The 23,873-nt window shown below is 42.7% G+C and overlaps 1 protein-coding gene across 1 annotated transcript in view; it reads left to right on the top strand.

Moving 5' to 3' along the window:
- LOC118373294 (EGF-like repeat and discoidin I-like domain-containing protein 3) overlaps nucleotides 1-23,873 on the top strand; it is a 217,172-nt gene that overhangs the window by 54,828 nt on the left and 138,471 nt on the right. Inside the window, exon 3 of the mRNA XM_052461215.1 lies at nucleotides 7,565-7,693. Coding sequence (XP_052317175.1) covers nucleotides 7,565-7,693 — 129 coding nt within the window. The remainder of the gene's footprint in view (nucleotides 1-7,564; nucleotides 7,694-23,873) is intronic.

Raw genomic sequence — 23,873 nt, 5'->3', positions numbered from 1 at the left:
ACAGACCTGTAACTTCTTCTTTAAGAGGCTCCCCTGTCCTCCACTCGTTACCTGTATTAATGGCACCTGTTTGAACTTGTTATCAGTATAAAAGACACCTGTGTACAACCTCAAACAGTCACACTCCAAACTCCACTATGGCCAAGAACAAAGAGCTGTCAAAGGAAACCAGAAACAAAATTGTAGATCTGCACCAGGCTGGGAAGACTGAATCTGCAATAGGTAAGCAGCTTGGTTTGAAGAAATCAACTATGGGAGCAATTATTAGGAAATGGAAGACATACAAAACCACTGATAATATCCCTTGATCTGGGGCTCCACGCAAGATCTCACCCCGTGGGGTAAAAATGATCACAAGAACGGTGAGCAAAAATCCCAGAACCACACGGGGGGACCTAGTGAATGACCTGCAGAGAGCTGGGACCAACGTAACAAAGCCTAACATCAGTAACACACTACGCCTCCAGGGACTCAAATCCTGCAGTGCCAGACGTGTCCCCCTGCTTAAGCCAGTACATGTCCAGGCCCGTCTGAAGTTGGCTAGAGAGCATTTGGATGATCCAGAAGAAGATTGGGAGAATGTCATATGGTCAGATGAAACCAAAATGTAACTTTTTGGTAAAAACTCAACTCGTCGTGTTTGGAGGACCAAGAATGCTGAGTTGCATCCAAAGAACACCATACCTACTGTGAAGCATGGGGGTGGAAACATCATGCTTTGGGGCTGTTTTTCTGCAAAGGGACCAGGACGACTGATCCGTGTAAAGGAAAGAATGAATGGGGCCATGTATCGTGAGATTTTGAGTGAAAACCTCCTTCCATCAGCAAGGGCATTGAAGATGAAACGTGGCTGGGTCTTTCAGCATGACAATGATCCCAAACACACCGCCTGTGCAACGAAGGAGTGGCTTTGTAAGAAGCATTTCAAGGTCCTGGAGTGGCCTAGCCAGTCTCCAGATCTCAACCCCATAGAAAATCTTTGGAGGGAGTTGAAAGTCCGTGTTGACCAGCAACAGCCCCAAAACATCACTGCTAGAGGAGATCTGCATGGAGGAATGGGCCAAAATACCAGGCAACAGTGTCTGAAAACCTTGTGAAGACTTACAGAAAACGTTTGACCTCTGTCATTGCCAACAAAGGGTATATAACAAAGTATTGAGATAAACTTTTGTTATTGACCAAATACTTATTTTCCACCATCATTTGCAAATAAATTAATTAAAAATAATTTTGTCTGTCATAGTTGAAGTGTACCTATGATGAAAATTACAGGCCTCTCTCATCTTTTTAAGTGGGAGAACTTGCACAATTAGTGGGTGACTAACTACTTTTTTTCCCCCACTATATGTGGCAAACATAGGCTTAGGAGATCTAATAATTTTTTTCTATTAAATAATCTTCATCAGCTAACGTTTTGTAAATTTTGAATCATTTATGCAATTAGAACAAGCACATTTAAACTCATAGAGGCTTCATAATTCATAAATGTCACGTGAACTGACTGATATTATCTCATAGAACAAAACAAATAAGATATGGGGGGCAGGTAGCCTGGAGGTTAGAGATGTGAGCCAGCAACCAGGGGGTTACCAATTCGAATCCCGGGGCCGACGGGGACAATATGGCAGGAACAGAGCTGGCAATCTGAGGGTTGCTGGTATCAAATCCTAGATGCTATTGCCTGCCGGTGTGCCCTTGACCAAGGCACTTAACCCACACAACAATGGTGCCCAGTGTGGCAGCCCCCTGCACCTTTTCAAAAAAACTGTATGTGTGTCTTTCAAGGGGCTGGGTTAAAAGAACAAGTCAAATTTCGTTTGGATCTGTGTGCAATTGACCAATAAAGTGATCTTAATATCCTAAACCTGTGTCATCCTCAGACCTTATTTTCCCCAAACCTCGTTCTTTCCTCATTAATTTCCCCCATATGAATGGCTGGTCCTGGGTGGCACAGCAGTCAAAAGCACGGCCCCACAGTGCTAAGACGTCACTACAGCCTGGGGTTTGATCTCTGGCTGTGTCACAACCGGCCGTCACTGGGACCCCCAAAATTGGCCTAGTGCTTTCCAGGGTAGGGGAGGGTTTGGCTGGTGGGGCTTTCCTTGGCTCATCGTGCTCTAGCGACTCCTTGAGACAGTGCCGGGTGCCTGCAAGCTGACCCAGGTCGTCAGTCGATCAGTGTTTCCTCCGACACATTGTTGCGGCTAATATCCGGGTTAAGCGAGCAGTGTGATATGAAGTAGGCGGCCAGGCGGGCGGGTAGTGTTTTGGAGGATGCACGATTCAACCTTTGCCTCTCCCGAGCCCATTAAGGAGTTGCAGAGATTAGCCAAAGGACCTAATTCAGGGAGAAAACAGGGGGAAAAAACATGGGAAAATACGCATGTGGCCATACCACCCTGATCTTGCCTGTTCAGGGTCGGACCTGGTTAGTACTGGGATGGGAGACCGCCTGGGAATACCAGGTGTCGTAAGTTTTACAAAGAAAAGGAAAAGGAACGGCTGAACTAACTAAAGGTAACTCATTTTTGTTTTTTAGGACTACAAGCAGGCATGCTCTAGAGTTGTGGCTCAATTATGTATCCCAATACATAGATATGTACACAGTCCCTTGTGGATTTATTGGGTTGTCAGTCATTTCTGTTTTTCAGGCTCTGTCCTCAGTGTAACTCAGTCCTCTAACGCAGGGTTTCCCAAACTCGGTCCAGGGGCCCCCTGGGTGCACATTTTGGTTTTTGCACAGCTGATTCAAATTGAGGACAGTGGATATGGAGCCTGGCTAACAGAAATTACGTGCTCTAACAAGTGTGGTGATGAGGGAGGGTTCCTCTCTACTAGCCCTGATAAGGGGTCAGGATGGGGGATGGTTGAGGCGTGAGGTTCTGTGAAGTCACAGTTAGGGTGGGGGGTGCCAGCTTCTCAGAATATTCTGTGACTGTAAATACAAGGTAATCATGCTGATGATCAGCCAAGCACAGTGGTTGGTTCAATCCGCCCCTGATCCACTCTGCCCCCTCTCCACCACTCAACCCATTTGATGTGGGACCACCAGAGATTGTAATCGAGGCTATAACGTTAAGCACTCCTCAGGTTGCTGAGACGTTTTAAACGTGAACAACATTGTTTGTTGGTTGAAAGATGCACTTTACAGCAGACTTTTGTGGCATATGCATGTGGAACGTATATAGTAAGACATCGAGAAATACTGGATGAGAAAAATGAAATACCCAGAATAACCACAGGGAAGAAATCCCAGTAACATAGCCAAGTGTGGCTCTATGCCTCAATGCCTGATCATAATCAAATATGATTAATCAGATTTAAAGGTGCATGGTCTTAGGTAGACTGTATACGGAGTTGACTGAGGAGTTTAGATTGCGGTCTTTAATGTACACTGAGTGTACAAAACATTAGGAAAACCTTCCTAATATTGAGTTGCACCCCCTTTTGCCCTCAAAACAGCCTCAATTCGTCAGGGACATGGACTCTACAAGATGTTGAAACGCGTTCCACAGGGATGCTGGCCCGTGTTGACTCCAAATCTTCCCACAGTTGTGTCACGTTGGCTAGATGTCCTTTGGGTGGTGGATCATTGTTAATACACATGGTAAACTGTTGAGCTTGAAAAGCCCAGCAGCGTTGCAGTTCTTGAAACACTCAAACCGGTGCACCTGTCACCTACTACCGTAGATAGGTGTCTGGCAAGACTGTAAACTCTCCTTCCAGACTCATATCAAACATATCCAATCGAAAATCAAATCTAGAGTCGGCTTTCTATTCCGCAACAAAGCCTCCTTCACTCACGCCGCCAAACTTACCCTAGTAAAACTGACTATCCTACCGATCCTCGACTTCGGCGATGTCATCTACAAAATAGCTTCCAATACTCTACTCAGCAAACTGGATGCATTTTATCACAGTGCCATCCGTTTTGTCACTAAAGCACTTTATACCACCCACCACTGCAACCTGTATGCTCTAGTCGGCTGGCCCTCGCTACATATTCGTCGCCACTGGCTCCAGGTCATCTACAAGTCCATGCTAGATAAAGCTCCGCCTTATCTCAGTTCACTGGTCACGATGGCAACACCCACCTGTAGCACGCGCTCCAGCAGGTGTATCTCACTGATCATCCCTAAAGCCAACACCTCATTTAGCCGCCTTTCGTTCCAGTTCTCTGCTGCCTGTGACTGGAACGAATTGCAAAAATCGCTGAAGTTGGAGACTTTTATCTCCCTCACCAACTTCAAACATCAGCTATCTGAGCAGCTAACCGATCGCTGCAGCTGTACGTAGTCTAGCGGTGAATAGCCCACCCATTTTTACCTACCTCATCCCCATACTGTTTTATTTATTTACTTTTCTGCTCCTTTGCACACCAATATCTCTACCTGTATATGACCATCTGATCATTTATCACTCCAGTGTTAATCTGCAAAATTGTAATTATTCGCCTACCTCCTCATGCCTTTTGCACACAATGTATATAGACTCTCTTTTTTTCTACTGTGTTATTGACTTGTTAATTGTTTACTCCATGTGTAACTCTGTGTTGTCTGTTCACACTGCTATGCTTTATCTTGGCCAGGTCGCAGTTGCAAATGAGAACTTGTTCTCAACTAGCCTACCTGGTTAAATAAAGGTGAAATAAAAATAAATAAAAATAAAATCCCTGTTCAAAGGTACTTTTTCTTGCCCATTCACCCTCTGAATTTCATACATACACAATCCAGCTACACTGATTGAAGTGGAATTAACCGGTGAAATCAGTAAGGGATCATAGCTTTCACCTGGATTCACCTGGTCAGTCTATGTCATGGAAAGAGCAGGTGTTCCTAATTTTTTGTATACTCAGTTCATATGGTTTATCCATCGGCCTAATGAAATTTAGCTGGGTAAATATACAATCCCCCAGCATCGGAACAAGCTAATGTTCCTAAAACCTGCCAAATAGGATTTAGGGGCTCGACTGTACCCGACACACCGAAAATGGCAGCCTTTTGTGATTGATCTTAGAGGAAACATAGGACACTTTTTTGCGTTTAACCAGTCATCAGGTTTTCACCGTTGATTGATTGGGCTCTCTTTGCAGCCCAAAAGGAAATTGCGGAGCTCGCGCAGGCATCGCGTGGCACACATCTATCAAGGGCTAGTGCGCACAAGACTACAGTGGCTGACATTCGCACAGCAAAGCCCTCAACCTTTTTACAACACATACACACCGACAGCAAAGAGAACAACGTCGTAGGACAAAGAACGTTTTAGCAGGGTGAAGTCTCAAAGGACACTGCTAATATAGACCGCCCCTCTTTCTCTCTTTTCCTCTCTCACTTTCTCTCTCTCACTCTCTCTCTCTCTCGCTCTTTCTTTCTCTCTCTCTCGCTCTTTCTTTCTCTCTCTCTCGCTCTCTCTCTCATTGTCTCTTTCTCTCTCTCTCTCTCTCTCTCTCTCTCTCTCTCTCTCTCTCTCTCTCTCTCTCTCTCTCTCTCTCCCTCCCATTCTGTCTCTCACTCACTCTGCTGTGGCTGTGCTTTGTGCAGGGATGCATTCTCCATTAGAGAGGCTTTCAGTGTTCCTTTGTGATGTTATAGATCGTCACGTCAAAACAGCCCTGACGCCTGACACCCTCTCCTCCTCCTTAGAGAGCAAGGCCTTTGTGAAAGCTATTATACTTTTCTCTGTTCAACTAATTATCCACAAGACTCATTAATACTGATACAGGAGTGAGGCGGAATGGGCTTGACTTTGATAGGGTTACCCTCGTTTGCAATTCATATGCAACGGCGTGACACTGCCAACAACACGTAGCAATAAGCTAGCCTGTGTTCATTCTGAAGGCTGAATCTGCCCTGGATCTCTATGATGTTGTGACATTGCTACTCTTTTCTTGTGACAGGTTAAGCAGATGAGAGAGAATAGGCTGTTTGTGTGTTGACTGGACACTAGCAATTGTGCTGAAATTGGTCCTTCACCTATCTATGTGAGAGCGAGGACATGAATCGAACCCTGAGACCTGTCATCTCTTCCTTTATAGGTGTTACTGTAGACAAGGGAAATAGAATAAATGACCTATCAAAAGGCAGTGAAATCAACTATTTTTTTAAATTATTTTTTTTAACAAAAGACATGTTTCATGTCCTTTGAAGCTTTGAAGCATTGAATATTGTCTCAAGTTGTTTTATTTAACATCCCATGGTTAAATATGTGTTGAGCCAATACGTAACTATAAGCCTTCTCAGTCACGATAAATTCATTGTGAACGGGCGATGCTCCTACCCTCCTGGTTATAAAATAGATCTGATTGATGTTTAAGTCTCTGACAAATAAGTAAATCACAGCATTATTAAACAACATACTTTGATAGTCGATCCCCCCCATCCCTCCAAAGTTATTTGCATTAATATCTTCCCTGTGAGAAATTACAAAAGTTTTGCCATCAAACTTCAACTGGGAAGTTTTGACAGCATCCAGGCAGTTCTACACCTCGTTGTTTAAAACATGAGGGAGCTATTGGCAGGCTCGGAGTTATGAATCCAATAAGCCTTCATCGAGGCCTTGTCATTTACATTTGGCCCACACTGCAGGTAGTAGTCGTCGGTGAGGGGTTTTAGATGGCAGTGTTATGGCACCATGTGGTAGTCACTGTCAGTGCAGTGACATATTGCTGTGTCATAAGTGTTTTCTTGTAATAACTTTGAGTCCCAGCCTTTGCTGTCATTATTATTCCCTAAGAAATGACATTGTAGAAAAACTGAATTGGAAAAATAGATAAGGCCTGGGAAAAGATGAGTGTGCTAACCAAGTTATTAATCATCATCAACTGAGACAGACCAGGCACTTTCAAATAAAATATGTTTTGCTCTTATTGAGATTTCAGCTTTGCTTATTTAATGTGTGTTTTGCTGTGTGGGTGTATTTGTTGGCTTCATTGCTGTTAAACATGCTGAACTCTACGCTATGTTTATCTTAGGAAATGCTGCTTTCCTAGTGTGAGGTATTCCAGGATCATTAGTGCAGCCTCTGTGCCTTGGGCAGCTCAGGATGGTTCGTACGAGGCTAGCTCTGGGCAGCTCAGGATGGTTCGTACGAGGCTAGCTCTGGGCAGCTCAGGATGGTTCGTAAGAGGATAGCTCTGGGCAGCTCATGATAGTTTGTACAAGGCTAGCTCTGGGAAGCTCATAATGGTTCGTACGAGGCTAGCTCTGGGCAGCTCCAGATGGTTCATACGAGGCTAGCTCTGGGCAGCTCAGGATGGTTCGTACGAGGCTAGCTCTGGGAAGTTCTGCAGAACTCTAGAACTAGAACTCTGTGAATGACAGGCACTTTATCTATCACTCTCCATCCATCTATTTACCCACCAGTCCTTTCCTCTTACTTAGAGTTCAACCCAGGGTATTGGAGATTCTCTAAAGGAGAAGGCTGGACCACAACCTGATGCAATGCATCACTACTGTAATGATGTTTGCGCAAGCATCCATATCTTGTCAATAGTTATAATGGCAAAAGACCCCTTGATAATGTTGACCATGTTTTGTCTCCTTCTGTTTGTTGTTTCTCCACTCAGGACCGTGCCACCCGAACCCATGCCACAACAGAGGAATATGTGAAATCAGTGAAACCTACAGAGGCGACACGTTCATAGGCTATGTCTGCAAGTGTCCAACCGGCTTCAACGGAATCCACTGCCAGCACAGTAAGTTGGATGATCATCATTATCCTTGTATCTACCAGTGCTAACATGTCTCTGCAAAATCTCCATGTGAAATAAGATTGAAGTAGAGATCTTAAAGAAAATTTTGCCATTCATATAAAGACTTCCCACTGGTTAAATACTCACCTGTCATGACCATCCAGGAGCTTAGAGAAAACAAATAATGGTCCTTTACAGAAAGTAAAGGTGTGTTTCAAGCAAAGCTGTGTTTAACTTGAAAGAGTGGGTTCAGCAAAATGCCAGAGCAGTAAATCAGGTACAGAAAGTAAACGTGCGCAATTTGCTTTCTTTTGTAGAGTATGCACTTAAAAATGTTAGTGTTAGTAAATGTATGTTGCTACACTACATGATGTAAGACCTTGAACTGGAGCTGGTGTTACTGCATCTCATCTGTGTGTGTGTGTGTGTGTGTGTGTGTGTGTGTGTGTGTGTGTGTGTGTGTGTGTGTGTGTGTGTGTGTGTGTGTGTGTGTGTGTGTGTGTGTGTGTGTGTGTGTGTGTGTGCACATGTACACATCATTTGTATTCAGGATGTTTCCTGTAAAATAACTAAGACAAACACAATTATGAACATATCCTTGAACAATGCAGTGCATTATTCAATTCCACATGTAAATCTGTGTTTCTTTTTATTTTGCACTAAACTAACACAAAGCCATTGCGACGGTGTGAGTAGATCAACATGAGAGCAACATGTAGTCAAAGCTACAAGGTGATCCTTTGAAAAGTTCTACTTCACATTTTGAGAGTATTATATTATCGTTATTACATTATTACAGTATTACTTGCACTGATTTTGTGTGCTTTATCAAAGTAACCTTACCCCTCAGACAGGAAAGAAATTCATATATAAACAGGGAAGAAGTAGGGAACATGCTAGCCACTAACTCTGGATTAGTGGCCAAAGTTTAGTCTTTGTTTGGAGGCCATCTTCCTCACATGTGTGTCTGTAAATAATGAAGAGCAGCTTTAATATATTCTGGTGAAGTCTGGGCGGGATGGATATTAGTTTAGAGACAGAAAGAGAAAGAGAAAGAAATGGTGGGGGAGAGAAAGGGTGGAGAGCGAGAGAGAGAGAGAGGGAGAGAGGGAGCAAGAGGGATAGCTAAATCAGATGCATCTGGTATTTCCCCACTTACATGTAGGTTAAACAGACCCAGAAGATAAACAGAGATGTTCTGGAGGAAAGTGATTTTCTTATCCTCCCTGCTATTGTGAGAAAGAGAGCATTCGAGACAGTCTACAGAGAGTTATGGTTGTCTAAATGAACATGAGGGACAGGGGAGATTGACTGCATTTATGTCACCGCAGTCTTTTAAATGTTTTTTTACTTGCTTTAGATTTTATTAGCTTTCAAGTTAAATTAATTCCAGTTACTTTACTTAATAAATGCGTGGAATTCTTTTGTTATGGTGTTTTTGATCTTTAATACTATAACTGTGATTTGTTCTTATTGATACACTGGAATGCTGCAAAATGCTACCCATCGTTAAACTTAACCAATTCTTGAATACATCCATATTGTAGAGTATCCAGATAAAACACAATGAGATCTTGTAATTTAATGCTATACAGAATGGAATGATAAGGACTGTATCACCCATGTGTATTTGTTCTACTGCCACGTCACACTTGTCCGCCAACTTTTCTGACCATTTCCACATGTGATGGCTTATGGACAGGTTTTGTGTGTGTGTAATACACAAATATATATATCTGTGCTCCATTTAGTTAGTCTGCCTTTTAATTAATTTCAAGTGAAAGGGCCAAGTTCTTTGACTAAGTGACAGCTCTACATTTAATCCTGACTTTTTCAACATTAGCCTCATGAATTTGGCCCAAGGTTGATTTCAGAATTAGTGATCCTGTTAGCATGCACATCATAATTCAATGATTGTTTCCCATTAAGCCCTTAGGGCGAGAAACCTATTTGAGATGGCCTGAATACGTGTTAATGGCTGCCAACCTAAATACGTGCTAATGGCTGCTAACCTGAATACGTAACTAATGGCTACCAACCTTAATATGTAATAATTGCTGCCAACCTGATTGCGTAATAATGGCTGCGAACCTTAATGCGTACTAATGGCTGCAAACTAAATAGGTACTACTGGCTGTCAAACTGAATGCGTACTAATGGCAGCCAACCTGAATATATACAAATAGCTGCTGAATTGTTCATTTCTAAAGGCATTTGACGCTTCAGCAGTATCCTCCTGATGATCCTCGGTCCCTTGAGTGAATGACTGCAGCCTTAGATTCACTCTGTTTCATCTCAGTTGTGATCCATGCTCTGTTTGGATCTCATAAGATCGCGTTGCAACTTCTCTCTGCACACACCCTTGCTGCATCCAGGTTCCTATAGTGATGTCTCGGAGTCGTACCTGATCTCCAGGTTTCAATTCAGGTTTTAAATAATATTTTTTTTACCCTTTTTTCTCCCCAATTTTGTGGTATCCAATTGTTCGTAGCTACTGTCTTGTCTCATCGCTACAACTCCGATACGGGCTCGGGATAGATGAAGGTTAGAAGTCATGCGTCCTCCGATACACAACCTAAACCAAGCCGCACTGCTTCTTAACACAGCGCGCATCCAACAACGGAAGCCAGCTGCACCAATGTGTCAGAGGAAACACCGTGCACCTGGCAACCTTGGATAGCGCGCACTGCGCCCGGACCGCCACAGGAGTCGCTGATGCGCGATGAGACAAGGATATCCCTACCGGCCAAGCCCTCCCTAACCCGGACGACGCTAGGCCAATTGTGCGTCGCCCCACGGACCTCCCGTTCGCGGCCGGTTACGACAGAGCCTGGGAAGGAACCCAGAGTCTCTGGTGGCACAGCTGGCGCTGCAGTACAGCGCCCTTAACTACTGCGCCACCCGGGAGGCCCAGTTCAGGTTTTTTGTCATGTCGCTGTTTTTGTTTGTCTTTCTGTTTTTCCATTGTGAGTTTGACTTTGTGAGCCCCTCTTGGTGTTAACAAGTCCTCATGGATGGGTAGGTTGGTTCTGATGCGACGTCCCATCAACATTTGTGCAGGTGAAAGTTTGTTCTGCAGTGGTGCGCGTCGGTAGATCAGATTTTTTGGGAAATCCTCCTTTCCATCGTGTGCCTTTTTTATCAGACCTTTGACAATTTTGAAGGGACTCTCTGCTAAGCCGTTGGACCTTGGGAAGTTGGGGCTGGAGGTGTTGTGTCGGAATCCCCAGTCGTCAGCGAACGATCGGAATTTGGAACATGAGAACTGCGGGCCATTGTCCGAGTACAGTTCAGACGCAACCCCATGTCTTACAAAGACTGATTTCAGGTAGGTGATTACAGCTTTGCTGGAGGGAGTTGGCAGTGTTGCTACTTCAGGGTAGTTTGTGTAGTAGTCAGTAACAACAATGTGACTTTTGCCATTGCAGTCAAAAAGGTGAACTCCAACTTTGTAGTAGGGTCTGTTGGGTACCTGATGAGGCATTAGCGGCTCTGCTTGCTGCTTTGGCCTGTAGGTCAAACACAGTTCACATGAAGCAGTGGTCTGGCTGATTTCCTGGGTCATTATTGGCCAGTACATTACTTCTCGTGCTCGTCATTTGCATTTTTCCTCACCCAAGTGGCCCTCGTGTATTTTCTGTAGCATGCGTAGTGTCGTGGGAATGACAATCTTGTTGCCTTTGAACACTATGTCATCCACAACGGTGAGCTCTGCTCTGCATATCCAGTAATCTTGTATTCCCCTTGGACAGTTGTTTTTCTGTGTAGGCCATCCTACAGTGTTGTTTCTTTCAACTCTGTCATTGGTTGTTCAGCTGCGGTCTCTCTTTTGATCTGCTCCATTCTGTCAGAAGACACAGGAAGTGATGCTACGATCATGTCGACATAGGCCTGAATCTCAGTGTTTTTCTGTGTCTCGAAGCTCTCCTTCTTGTCGACTGCTCGAGAAAGAGGGTCGGCGGCGAACATGAACTTTCCAGGGGTATCGATCGTCTTCACATCATACTTTTGTAGTTTGACCAACATTCTCTGGATTCTCATTGGACAATCATTCAGTGGCTTAGACATGATTGACACCAATGGTTTGTGGTTGGTTTCTACTTCGAAGTCAAATCAAATCAAATTGTATTTGTCACATACACATGGTTAGCAGATGTTAATGCGAGTGTAGCGAAATGCTTGTGCTTCTAGTTCCGACAATGCAGTAATATCCAACAAGTAATCTAACTAACAATTCCAAAACTACTGTCTTATACGCAGTCTCGTCCTTAGACGTATTGGTGAAACCTTTCGCAAGCGTATGTGCTCGCCAGTAGTTCTTTCTCTATTTGTGCATACCTTGTCTCTGCGCCTAGCAAGGCTCTGGATGCATAAGCGACGGGTTGCCATGTATCCTCATGCAGTTGCAGAAGAACTGCTCCCAGGCCAAACTGTGACCCGTCTGCAGAAATCCTTGTGCTTTTCTCTGGATCATAGAATCTGAGCACTGGCTCTTCTTCAGGTTTTTGAAGCAGTTTTCCTGTTAATGGGACCATTCCCATTCATTTTTCTGTTCCAGAAGACTTCGGAGTGGAGCGGACTGTGCTGACAGTTGAGGTATGAACTTTGCAAGGTAGGGGTATTCATGCCCATGAAGCGTCTCACATTGTCCTTGTTCTTCGGGCGCTCAATGTTGTTGATGGCTGATGTTTTCCTCGGGTCTGGTTTGACTCCATCCTCTTAAAGTACATCTCCCACCAAGGGAAGTGTTTTCACACCAAACTCGCATTTGTTTTAGGTTGACTTTCCATGTCAGGTCCAGCACTTGTCTCACTCTCGCATCACGTTCTTCTTTTGTGGACCCCCAGACAATGATGTCATCCATCATAGTCTCCACTCCTGGAATGTGCTCGAAGATCATGTGGATTGTCTTGTGGTAGACCTCTGGCGCTGAGAGAATCCCATATGGTAGACAAAGAAATCTGTACCTTCCCTCAGGTGTGTTGAATGTGCGTAGCGCTGAGCTTGCATCGTCTAGCTTCATTTGCCAGAATCCTGATGAGGCATCAAGCTTACTGAACCACTTTGCTCCAGCAAACTGTGACATTATCTCTTCTCTGGTTGGCAACTTGAAATGCTCTCTCTTGATTGCTTTGTTGAGATCTCTCGGGTCTCGGGTCTAGACATATCCTGAGATCGCCATTCTTTTTCACCACAATAACCAGCTTACCCAGTCTGTAGGTTCATCCATTTTTGTGATGACGTCCATCTTTTCCATGCGTCCGAGTTCCTCTTTGAGCTTTTTCCTCAATGCAAATGGAACTTTTCTGCATGCACAACTGGAGTAATTTTGTCATCAGTACATATTTTGTGTTCTCCTGGTAAACATCCAAGACCCTCAAACACATCCTCATACTCAGCCAGTAGTGATTCTTGGTCATTTTCAGTCTGTGATGTCACTCCATACACTCTTTTCAACAAATTGAGCTTTTCACATGCATTGATTCCTAGAATAGGCTGTACACTCTTTTCCACAATCAGCAGCTGTGCTCTGAACTGTTTTCCTTTGTGCTGTAAATTTACTATGCAGCTTCCTTTGACTGGTACGTTCTCCCCAGTATAACCAGTAACCTTAATTTTCACCGGGTGTATTTTTCTCTTCACCTTCAGTGTTTTGTAGTCATCCAGCGACAACAGGTTTACCTGTGCTCCAGTATCAAGCTTGAATAGTATTATAGTTTCATTCACCTTCAATGACACAATCCATTCAGCATTTACTGCATTGCATATTTCCACAGAATCAACAAAGAATTCTTCCATCTCCTCGACTGTGTGAACCTTTTCTTTGTAGCCTCAGCTTTGCAGCATTTTGAGAAATGATCATTTTTCCCACAGTTGTAACATGATTTGCCATATGCAGGGCATTTGTTTTGGCTTGTGGATAAATCCACATTTTCCACATGTAGTGTTTTGATTTCTCTCTTTTGCTTGTTTTTGTTTTGTAAGGCGTTGTGTGTATTGCTCCTCTCTTTTTATTGCATACACTGACGTCTCTTCCCTGCACAGCTCTTTAGCTTGTGCTCTGGTGGTTTCAGCTGCTCGACACATATTCACTGCTTTATCCAAAGTTAAATCTTGCTCATGCAGCAGTCTCTCCTTGAGTCCATTATCAAGTATGCCACAGACTATCCTGTCTTTCACTAGTGAGTCTTTCAGATTTTCAAATTCACACATTTTGCTCAGCGTGTTCAGCTCAGTCAAATACTGGTCAAAACTTACTCCTTGTTTCTGATCATGAGAGAAAAACTTGTATCTCTCAAATGTGATGTTCTGGCTTGGTACAAAGTACTCCTCAAATGTTGCCATTAGCACAGTCAATGTCAAGTTTGCCTCGTCTTGCTGAAAGCTATTGTAAATGTCCAATGCATCCTCTCCAATAACATGCATAAAAATGGAAGCTTTCAATTTGTCATCATCTCCCCCTGAACCACTGGCTGCTACGTAGATATTGAATATCTGCTTGAAACGTTTCCAATAGTCAGCTAAATTGCCTGTTAACTGCGTAGGAGTAGGAGGACTAAGCCTATCCATGACGGAGAACAGGAACATTGTCAATTTCTCTTACTTCAGTATGTTGTTCATCAACTTGCTCGTCAACAGATTCCAATGCAGCCTCGCTCTCGCTGCTGCGGCTCGTTGTCCTAGCTCTTGCAAGCCAGCATCTTCGACTACTCACGTCACTTGACTTAGAATGTTCAATTTTCGTCGCGGAAATTAGCAGTTACTCCTTTCTTTTCTCTGTCTCGTCATAGTGACTACAAATCTGACACCATGTTATGTTTGTTCCTTATATAGTGACAAACCGGGGCGTAGGTTTAACTACTTTTAATGAACATTAACTTCAGCTAGAAAACTCCATGTTTAGCCATACAAGGCATTCTTCAACCATCCGCCTAACCTGCTGGGTAACGTAGTCTAAATGTTATTAACACATAACAACACAACATTAATAAACAAAATCTAGTGTCTGGGTAATTTCTGCAATTAATTGATAAAGACACAGGAATAATTGTTCACTCAGAATGACAGCTTTGCTGGCTTTGTTGAGGTGCGGGTGGGCTTTTAATTGCTGACAAGCTTAATGGAAAAGATAAAATTGAGTCGGTCTGATTTTATCGGAGAGGAACAAACACGAGTTGAATGGCTGCCTGCGTGCCTTCGTTCTAAATGGAGAAATATTGCCAGGGAATCCAGCAGAATCCAGAATGACAAGTAGGTAGAAGCAGAGACGATACTTAGATGTGTTTGCATATTGAACACTGGAATAAATGTAATGTGGTCTGGCTTGACACCATTTCACAGCTCATTTTGTTTTAAAACAAATCACAAGTCAAGTCAGAGAGCACTTCACCATTTTGTTTACTACTAAACTAACCACAGTCTGGTCACCTCTTGCTCTTATTTTGATTGAACATGTACTACATGATGTGCACGTTATCAGTACTCTATATGATGTTACCAGTACTCGGGTTTGAGTGTGCAGCAGAGAAGCGCAAGCCTTTGCCGTTCCCTGTACCTGCTCACTCTGTCAGACCCAAATCCAATTTCACACCTTTGAGCATTATCCTAAACACAGACAGTATTTCACACCATGCTCTTCAGAGGTGGTTTATGAAGCACAGACATATATGACATGGAATGAACAGCTCGGGAAATATAAGCTATTTTAAGTCTGTTTTGATGGACAGGTCTACATCCGAGTTAACTTTTTGTTGTGCTGAGCTATTCAGGAGACAAGTTGAGTTGTTGAGATTTTAGAGCACAGACAGGGCATTTCAGACACCTCAGCGACAAATTCGCAAACAGCTTTACAGAATAGGTTTGTACATTCATGGTCGACAGCTGAAGTACATTGTGTTGGCTTTGCCAAGGAAAACTAGTTATCAAGGAAAAATAGGAAAGTGTGTTTTGCACGTCTGGCTTCTAATCCTACACTCTTAGAAAAAAATATGTTATGTAGAACCTTAAAGGGTTCTTCGGCTGTCCCCATAGGTGGACTCTTTGAGTAATATTTTTTGGTTGCAGAGGGTTCTACATAGAACCCTTAAAGAGCTCTGGAACCCAAAATGGTTTTCTTATAGGGCTATATGATATGTCTCAAAAATAAATCTGACGTTTTTTGTTTGTTTATGTATTTGATGTGCACACCTTACTGAAGCCCAATACATCTCTGTTTCAATACTGTATCTACCAAGCAAACCTTTAGCTTTCTCCAGGATGCAGTACTGTGCTGTAGTTCTCTCTAATAGAATGTGAACATTTGGTTTGTTAGCATTAGGGATTCTCTGACACAGTTGGGCATCTGGTCCTTGAAATGATGGACAGTTTAGGCTTTCATCATTATAAGATGATAAGATGGACAATATTTTGGGGCACAGCGCCAAGACAAGGATGGAGAATCCCAGGATTGTGAAGATTACAGTATGTGACTGAAAGTGTATTGGTTGAAATCCCTTGGGAGCAGATGGATATACACACGCTTATCCAGCCTCTCCTAGGTAAAATGGAGTCAGTGCACATTCTGTCTGCCGTGAAAATACATGGGAAATGTAAAATATGTATTAACTTAATTGAATAGAGCTTAGAGAAATAAAACACCTGTCATGTCAAATCTGATATGTCATGTTATGTGATAGTTGTTGAATCAGGGCTTTGTATGGCACACAATCTGTAAAATCAACCCGTTTTCTGGCATGTATTATAGTAAGTTTGTTTTTCAAGTGTCCCCATATGATCGGTTCTCATGCTGGCGACCTTCCAAGAGTCTCCACAGTCTGGAAAAGGCACAGCAAGTCCCTGGCGGTTTGGCTTATTATCATCACTGTTATTATCGCAGCTCTTATTTTGAGAGAAAGTGCCGCTGCGTTGTCATTACTCAAATGGTGCACTGTCATGTTCCCGTGGCGACAGGGGGCCGACTGTCAGACCACAGTATTCGGAAAATGGCTTATTATTGTAATGAAGTGTCAAACAGGCAGGCGATTGGGAGTGATCACCTCTGTGTCTGTAGGGGTCGAGCCTGTCTTGGACACACATACTGCGTCTTCCATCTACCAAGGTCAGACAATACAGACAAACAAAGGTTCATTTGCTGTTGTTTACATTTTGCAGAAGCATCTTTCTTGCTTTCTCTATGTGTTTTTTCTGTCTTTGTTGTAGGGTTAATGTGTCATGATACAACCACTTGTCTTGGGACTCTCAACTAATCCAGTGGACAACACTGGTTGTACTGTACAGTTACCTCCATTGCAGAACTGCCTACAGCGATCAGATGGCAAGCTGTAGTCAACATGAGGCATTTCCATTTCAAAACATCGGACCTATCCTGTCAGGAAGAGATGATAAACTAGGCTTAAATGAAAAAGGACACCATCATTATAACAGTGCTCTCGCTTGGATCTCAGGGTGCTCCACTATCCTCACTCTCACTGATGTAGAAGGATACAGCACATCAGCTCAGTATGAGTAAACAGCAAAGCAGTGTACTATGAGCTTAATGATGTCTCCAACACTCTCTTCCTGAAATAGGTTAATGTAGGTAGAGAGGGCACAGAATCCCAGCCAGAGGGAAAGGCTATGCACAGTGTTCCCAAGCTGGCTCCATGGAAAACAAGTTTAAAACATGGCTTCTTCTCCAAATGGGCTGGGGCTGTGCGTTCACTACATCCCTTTATTCCTTGGCCAGATGTCTCAGAGCGCATTTCATCTCCCATTTTTTATCAATAAGCAGTCTTTGCCTTCTTTATTTTCAAACCATGCCAACAGGGCACAATTGATTGAAGCTAAACATAGGATGTGTGGGTTTTTTCACATTTGATGATGTATTGACAGGTGCTGTCATGGCTTGTTGGCTCTGACGCCATGCTCGGCTCCCTGTTCTGAGGGAATCAGCCTGTGTTCATGGCGTAGTCTAAGGAGCAATTACTGTAAGTCAATACACCTGGGCAACATCAGAGCGGCCTTTCATCTGCACAGGCGACAGAGACGCTAGATCTGCATCTGGGCATACTGTTGGGCTCTCCAATTATGCCTGCATTAGACACATTTATTTGATATGCTGCTGGGGAGATGCAGGGGTACCGCCATTTCTGTCTTTCTCTCTTTAGTACACACAGTCACACACAGTCAAACCTTCACCAGCACACAGGGAGAAAACATACATGCTTTGCACACGCAACAGACTTATATTCACTTCACGGCATCCCATCTCCATGAAATGCTCTCAGTGACTTTGGCAGAGCTGTTTTCCACTTCTCCATTTGTTCAAGAGTCTAAGAGGCAGAGGTGTATCTGTGTATCCCTGCATGTGTGTGTTAGCGTGAGAGAAGGTGCAGCCTGTACAGTACCAGTCAAAAGTTTCGACACACCTACTCATTCAAGGGTTTTTCTTTATTTTTACAATTTTTTACATTATAGAATAATAGTGAAGACATCAAAACTTTGAAATAACACATATGGAATCCTGTAGTGAACAAAAAGTGTTAAACAAATAAAAACATATTTTAGATTTTAGATTCTTCAAAGTAGCCACCCTTTGCCTTGATGACAGCTTTTCACACTCATGGCATTCTCTCAACCAGCTTCATGAGGAATCCTTTTCCAACAGTCTTGAATGAGTTCCCACATATGCTGAGCACATGTTGGCTGATTTCCCTTCTCTTTATGGTCCAACTCATCCCAAGCATCTCAATTGGGTTGAGGTCGGGTGATTGTGGAGGCCAGGTCATCTGATGCAGCACTCCATCACTCTCCTTCTTGGTCATATAGCCCTTACACAGCCTGGAGGTGTGTTTGGTTAATTGTCCTGTTGAACAACTAATTATAGTCCCACTAAGTGCAAACCAGATGGGATGTCATGTCACTGTAGAATGCTGTGGTAGCCATGCTGGTTAAGCCTCTTAGAACTCCCCATCCCGGATCCGGGATCGTGACTACAGCTCAAGCTCATTACCATAACGCACAATGCAAAAAAATATTCTTAGAAATATTTAACCTCCACACATTAACAAGTCCAATAGCTCAAATGAAAGATAAACAACTTGTTCATCTACCCAGCAAGTCAGATTTCTAAAATGTTTTACGGCGAAAACATAGCACATATTTATATTAGATCACCACCGAAACAAAAGGCAAGCCATTTTGTCCCAGAAAAAATTAAATTTAAAAGTAGGATTAAAAAATAAATAATTCACTAACCTTTTGAAAATCTTCATCATAGGACAATAATATGACATGTTACACAGTACATTTATTTTTTTTTCAATAATATGCCATTTATATCAATAAATCTCTGTTTACAATGACGACATTTCAAAAAATGCTACTCAAATGTCAGGAGAAATGATGATAACACCGACAGATAACGTCAGATAACAAGCAATAAACATGACTAAATATACATGTTCTACATATATTTACAAAGATACACTTCTTCTTAATGCAACCGCTGTATTACATTTATTTTTAACGTTACAGACATAGTTCACTGGGCTATACTATGAGTCGGCGCTCAGATATTAGCAGTCTCCTCTACGTTTGGAGTCCACAGAAACCCAAAATAACCACATAAATATTCCCTTACCTTTTATGTTCTTCCATCAGAAGACGTAGAAGGAGTCATACTTACCCAATACATCGTTTGGTTTCACGTTGTGTGTCTCTGTATTAGCACGTTAACAGCTTCGGCTGAAATGCATCCAAAATGACTTCTGGTCCAGCACTCTTGCGCATCAAAACTTCCAATTTACACATTATATGTCCACTAAACTGGTCAAACAATGTGAAAAATCGAGCTTTATGATGTTTTTAGCATGTAGAACAAAGATCAGCGAACAGACAATCCGGCTTCAAATGCTGGATCATGGAAAAGAACGTACTCCAAATCGGCCGCGCGCAATAGAGTGCCTGTTTTTCAGAGGGACACGAGCAATTTCGCCCGCCAAACGTCGAGGGCTCGTGGGATTCTCACAATGAATGTGCCATTTGAAAGCAGACATCGCGCTGAAGAGATAGAGACTGTTCCTGGATCGGTAGCTGCCTGGATAGGGTGGGGGCCATGACGTCAAAGTTGACCCAACTTTTCTCTTCACAAGAGAGAGTTTGGGAGAAAGGCTGCCCTGAGGGTTCTGCTTTACATGCAGACATAATTTAAACGGTTTTAGAAACTTTAGAGTGCTTTCTATTCAATGATAATTTATATGCATATATTAGCAATTTTGGGAAAAAATATTTTCAGTTTACTATGGGCACGCACTTTCTCCAACAGGGGCAGTATAGAGGGGTAGTCTTAAGAGGTTTTAATAAATAACAGAGTTTCACCAGCAAAGCACCGCCACACCATCACACCTCCTCCTCAATGGGTCACGGTGGGAACCACACATGCGGAGATCATCCATTCACCTACTTTGCGTCTCACAAAAACAAAAATCTAAAATTTGTAAAAGTCAGACAAAAGGACATATTTCCACCATTCTAATGTTGAATGCTCGTGTTTCTTGGACCAAGCAAGGATCTTCTTCTTATTGGTCCTTTAGTAGTGGTTTCTTAGCAGCAATTCGACCATGAAGGCCTGATTCACACAGTCTCTTCTTAACATTTGATGTTGAGATGTGTCTGTTACTTGAACTCTGTGAAGCATTAATTTGGGCTGCAATCTGAGGTGCAGTTAACTCTAATGAACTTATTCTCTGCAGCAGAGGTAACTCTGGGTCTTCCTTTCATGTGGCGGTCCTCAATAAACAGATTCATCGTAGTGCTTGATGGTTTTTGCGACTGCACTTTCAGAAACTTTCAAAGTCCTTGACATTATCTGGATTGATTGACCTCCATGTCTTAAAGTAATGATAGACTGTCATTTCCCTTTGCTTATTTTTAGCTGTTTTTGCCATAATATGGACTTGGTCTTTTACCAAACAGGGCTATCTTCTGTATACCACCCCTATCTTGTCACATTACAACTGATTGTCTCAAACGCATTAAGAAGGAAAGAAATCCCACAAATGAACTTTGAAATGTATTCCCGGTGACTACCTCATGAAGAGAGAAGAGTGTGCAAAGCTGTAAAAAAGGCAAAGGGATGCTACTTTGAAGAATCTCAAATATAATGTTTTGATTTGTTTATAACTTTTTGTGGTTACTACATGATTCCATATGTGTTATTTCATAGTTTGATGTCTTCACTATTGTTCTACAATGTAGAAAATAGTGAAAATGAAGAAAAACCTTTGAATGGGTAGGTTTGTCCAAACCTTTGACTTGCACTGTATGTTTGAATGAGTAGGAATGCGAGATAGTGTGGACACAGTGTGTGTGTGTGTGTGTGTGTGTGTGTCTTAAAGAACAACAGTCGGCAGTCTTCCCTATTGTATAAGCATAGGGCGGGCATTTCTGAGGCTTGTCTCTCTCTTTCTGTCTCCACAGAGGAGAGGGGGGTGGTCTGATAGAGCTGTCTTTTACTGCAGACCCTGCATCAATATTTTGATCTTTCTTCCCAAAGTTTTAGGAATGGAGCGAGCATATTTATTTACACAAAAGTCTATTTCATTATTTTCCTTCATTAGAGGCCATCCATTTTAGCTCAAATTATTTTACATTCTATAATAAGGGTGGGTGTGTTAATGAAGGCACCTCTGATTGGATATAATGTAGCTGGGAGCTAAGTTATAGTAGAGTTTGGTTGAATGTGGTCCAATACTCAAATATCCAAATCATGCTCCCCCAGCAATGTCAATGAATTAATCACGATTAGCCTAGGTGGATGACAATTACATAGCTCGAAAATAACCTGAAAAATAATTTGACAGGATTAAATTGTGTTTATTTCCATATCTGTGACTGTGTAATCCATTGGATGTGATGGTGGAAAACTGGTGGAAAACTGATTACGTTTGAAAAACAGTGATCAACATAAGGGAATTTTTCATTTTTTCACGCAACTTTTAACCTAAATGCAATGACAAATCTTTTGATATCACTTTGAATTCAGGTTAGTTGACAACTCAACCAAATGTAAACCGGTGTTGCCGGGGTTCAGCTGTGTGCCCACGGTGGTACCATCAGGACAAATTGGACACATTGCCCAAGGATGAGTTACGTCTGTACTATTTAGCACGCTTACCAACTATCAAAATCAAACTGATCATGCAATATAATATGCTTTTGATGTACCATATTTTGGATCATTTTCAATGATGTTGATTACTTTAAACATCTTCTTCTACAGAACCTGCTGGACCGATCGGAACCAAATTTGGTATATATCATCTATGAATGTACATCTTCCAAGAATCTAGCTGAAAAAATATGGCCGCTAGGAGCCAATGAGCTTGCATTAATGTTTTATCCTATCCAACAGCTCCGCAATGTGGCCAAACTCAATCATACTTTACAGGTTAGCTAAACTCATTATAGCGTCACTGTGTAGTCAATATGAATTTGCTTGCAAATGTTGAGTCTTCACAGTGGTCAGAACATGTGAACCAAGTCTTGTTACAAAACAAATAACTGTGACTGATTTATATTTGTGACAGACCAAGCCTATGTTCATGTTTATTGGTCACTTGCGGCCATGTTGTTTGCCATACTAGCCTGGATTATAGTGTGTTTACAGACATTGGTCTGTAGATGCCATTTATCAAGTTTCATGCAGATTGGTAATTCGCTGCCAAAGGTAGCGTTTTGAGTGTTTTTCACAAAATTCTAAATGGCGTAAAATCCATCACAGCGGATTTGATGTATTCTTCAGACAGATTTGTTCCGTCTAAGGAAAGGGACCTATGTACCAAATTTCATGACTCTAAGTCACATGGGGTGACTTAAAAGTTTGCATATTCAATCGCTTGTTATAGCTCCACCACGTGGCCAATTGGCACTGCATCGCATGGGAGGATGTGGCCTTTGGCCCTTTACCATCATGCCAAGTTACACCGTTCTTGGCCTTACCATCTCACGGGAATGTGAATGTTATTTTACTTGGGAGGAAAAGCCAGTATAATAATAATAATGAACGCCAAACAAATACAATATAACTAGAGGTTGAACTGATGTTTGTGCCCAAGCGTCTGTGTGTGATTGAAAAAGGTTGAAAAGGTCCAGACAGATCAGTGTTGTGCATCAAATGTAAATTTATCCATTTCTCAGGCCCAAGAGGAGTTGGCCTTATCTTAGGTATCTGGGATAACAAGCTGGGGAAACAAGCTGGAATCAAGGTGCTTAGGTAGGTCTGTCTCAGACCCTGAAATATTTTTCAGTCTCTCTCTACACCCTTAGCCCTTCAGATCAGGACTGACCTTTCCATCTCTGGGTAAGGCTGTTGACTGAGCGACACAATCTGCCTCCGCATGCAGCGCTCAAGAGAGACTAAGCTTAGCTGTCGGTCAAATCATTGCCTGTCTGAGCTGAGGGAGAGGGGGGAAAATAGAGATAAAGAGGGGGAACTGAGGTAGGGAGAAGGAGAGAGAGAGAGTGAATAGTAGAGGCAGAGAGAGAGAGAGAGAGAGAGAGAGTTAAAAGTAGAGGCAGAGAGAGCAAAGTAGAGACAGCTGGTAATGAAGGAAGCCAAACGAAGGGAAGAAGAGAAACAACAGAGATGCACAGATATATGTTTTGGTTAAGAAAGAGAGTAGCTGGTGATATAACTAGATGCCTGCAACAAAACAAAATATAAAACAGATGAGAGAATCGGGCCAAAACTGATCCTGAACACATTCGTTCCAGTTGGGGGCTTTTATATTTGTCTCCTCTGCTTCCCTCTCTGTCTCTGTGCACTTATTCACCTGGTTTATCTTTCCTGTGGAGGAGTCGCCGGGATCGAGTGGTTATTGAGCCTAATTGTGTGGACACACCCTCTGTCACTTGAGCTGTGCTGTCACCCCGGCCTCTGCAGCAGGCAGCCAGGGGTGGCCCCACTGGCACACGGCCAAGCAGCATAAATAGAGACGCATTCCCAAATCCCAGGTGGCAGTAGCACTTACAACAGGATCTATCCATGGGTGTTCAGCTGGACTCAACAGTCTAAACACTACAAGTAAATGTTCAGGAAGTACAGCCATAGCCCTATTCATTCTGTATGGTCAGAAGAGTGTACTTCATCAACAATAAGGAATTACTGTATATAGGTGGGTGAAGCAAAAAATGTCAAGAGTGA

Source organism: Oncorhynchus keta, chromosome 14 (genome assembly GCF_023373465.1).
Source record: "Oncorhynchus keta strain PuntledgeMale-10-30-2019 chromosome 14, Oket_V2, whole genome shotgun sequence".
In the NCBI taxonomy this organism is placed as follows: domain Eukaryota; kingdom Metazoa; phylum Chordata; class Actinopteri; order Salmoniformes; family Salmonidae; genus Oncorhynchus; species Oncorhynchus keta.
This window is presented reverse-complemented; position numbering and strand designations above follow the sequence as displayed.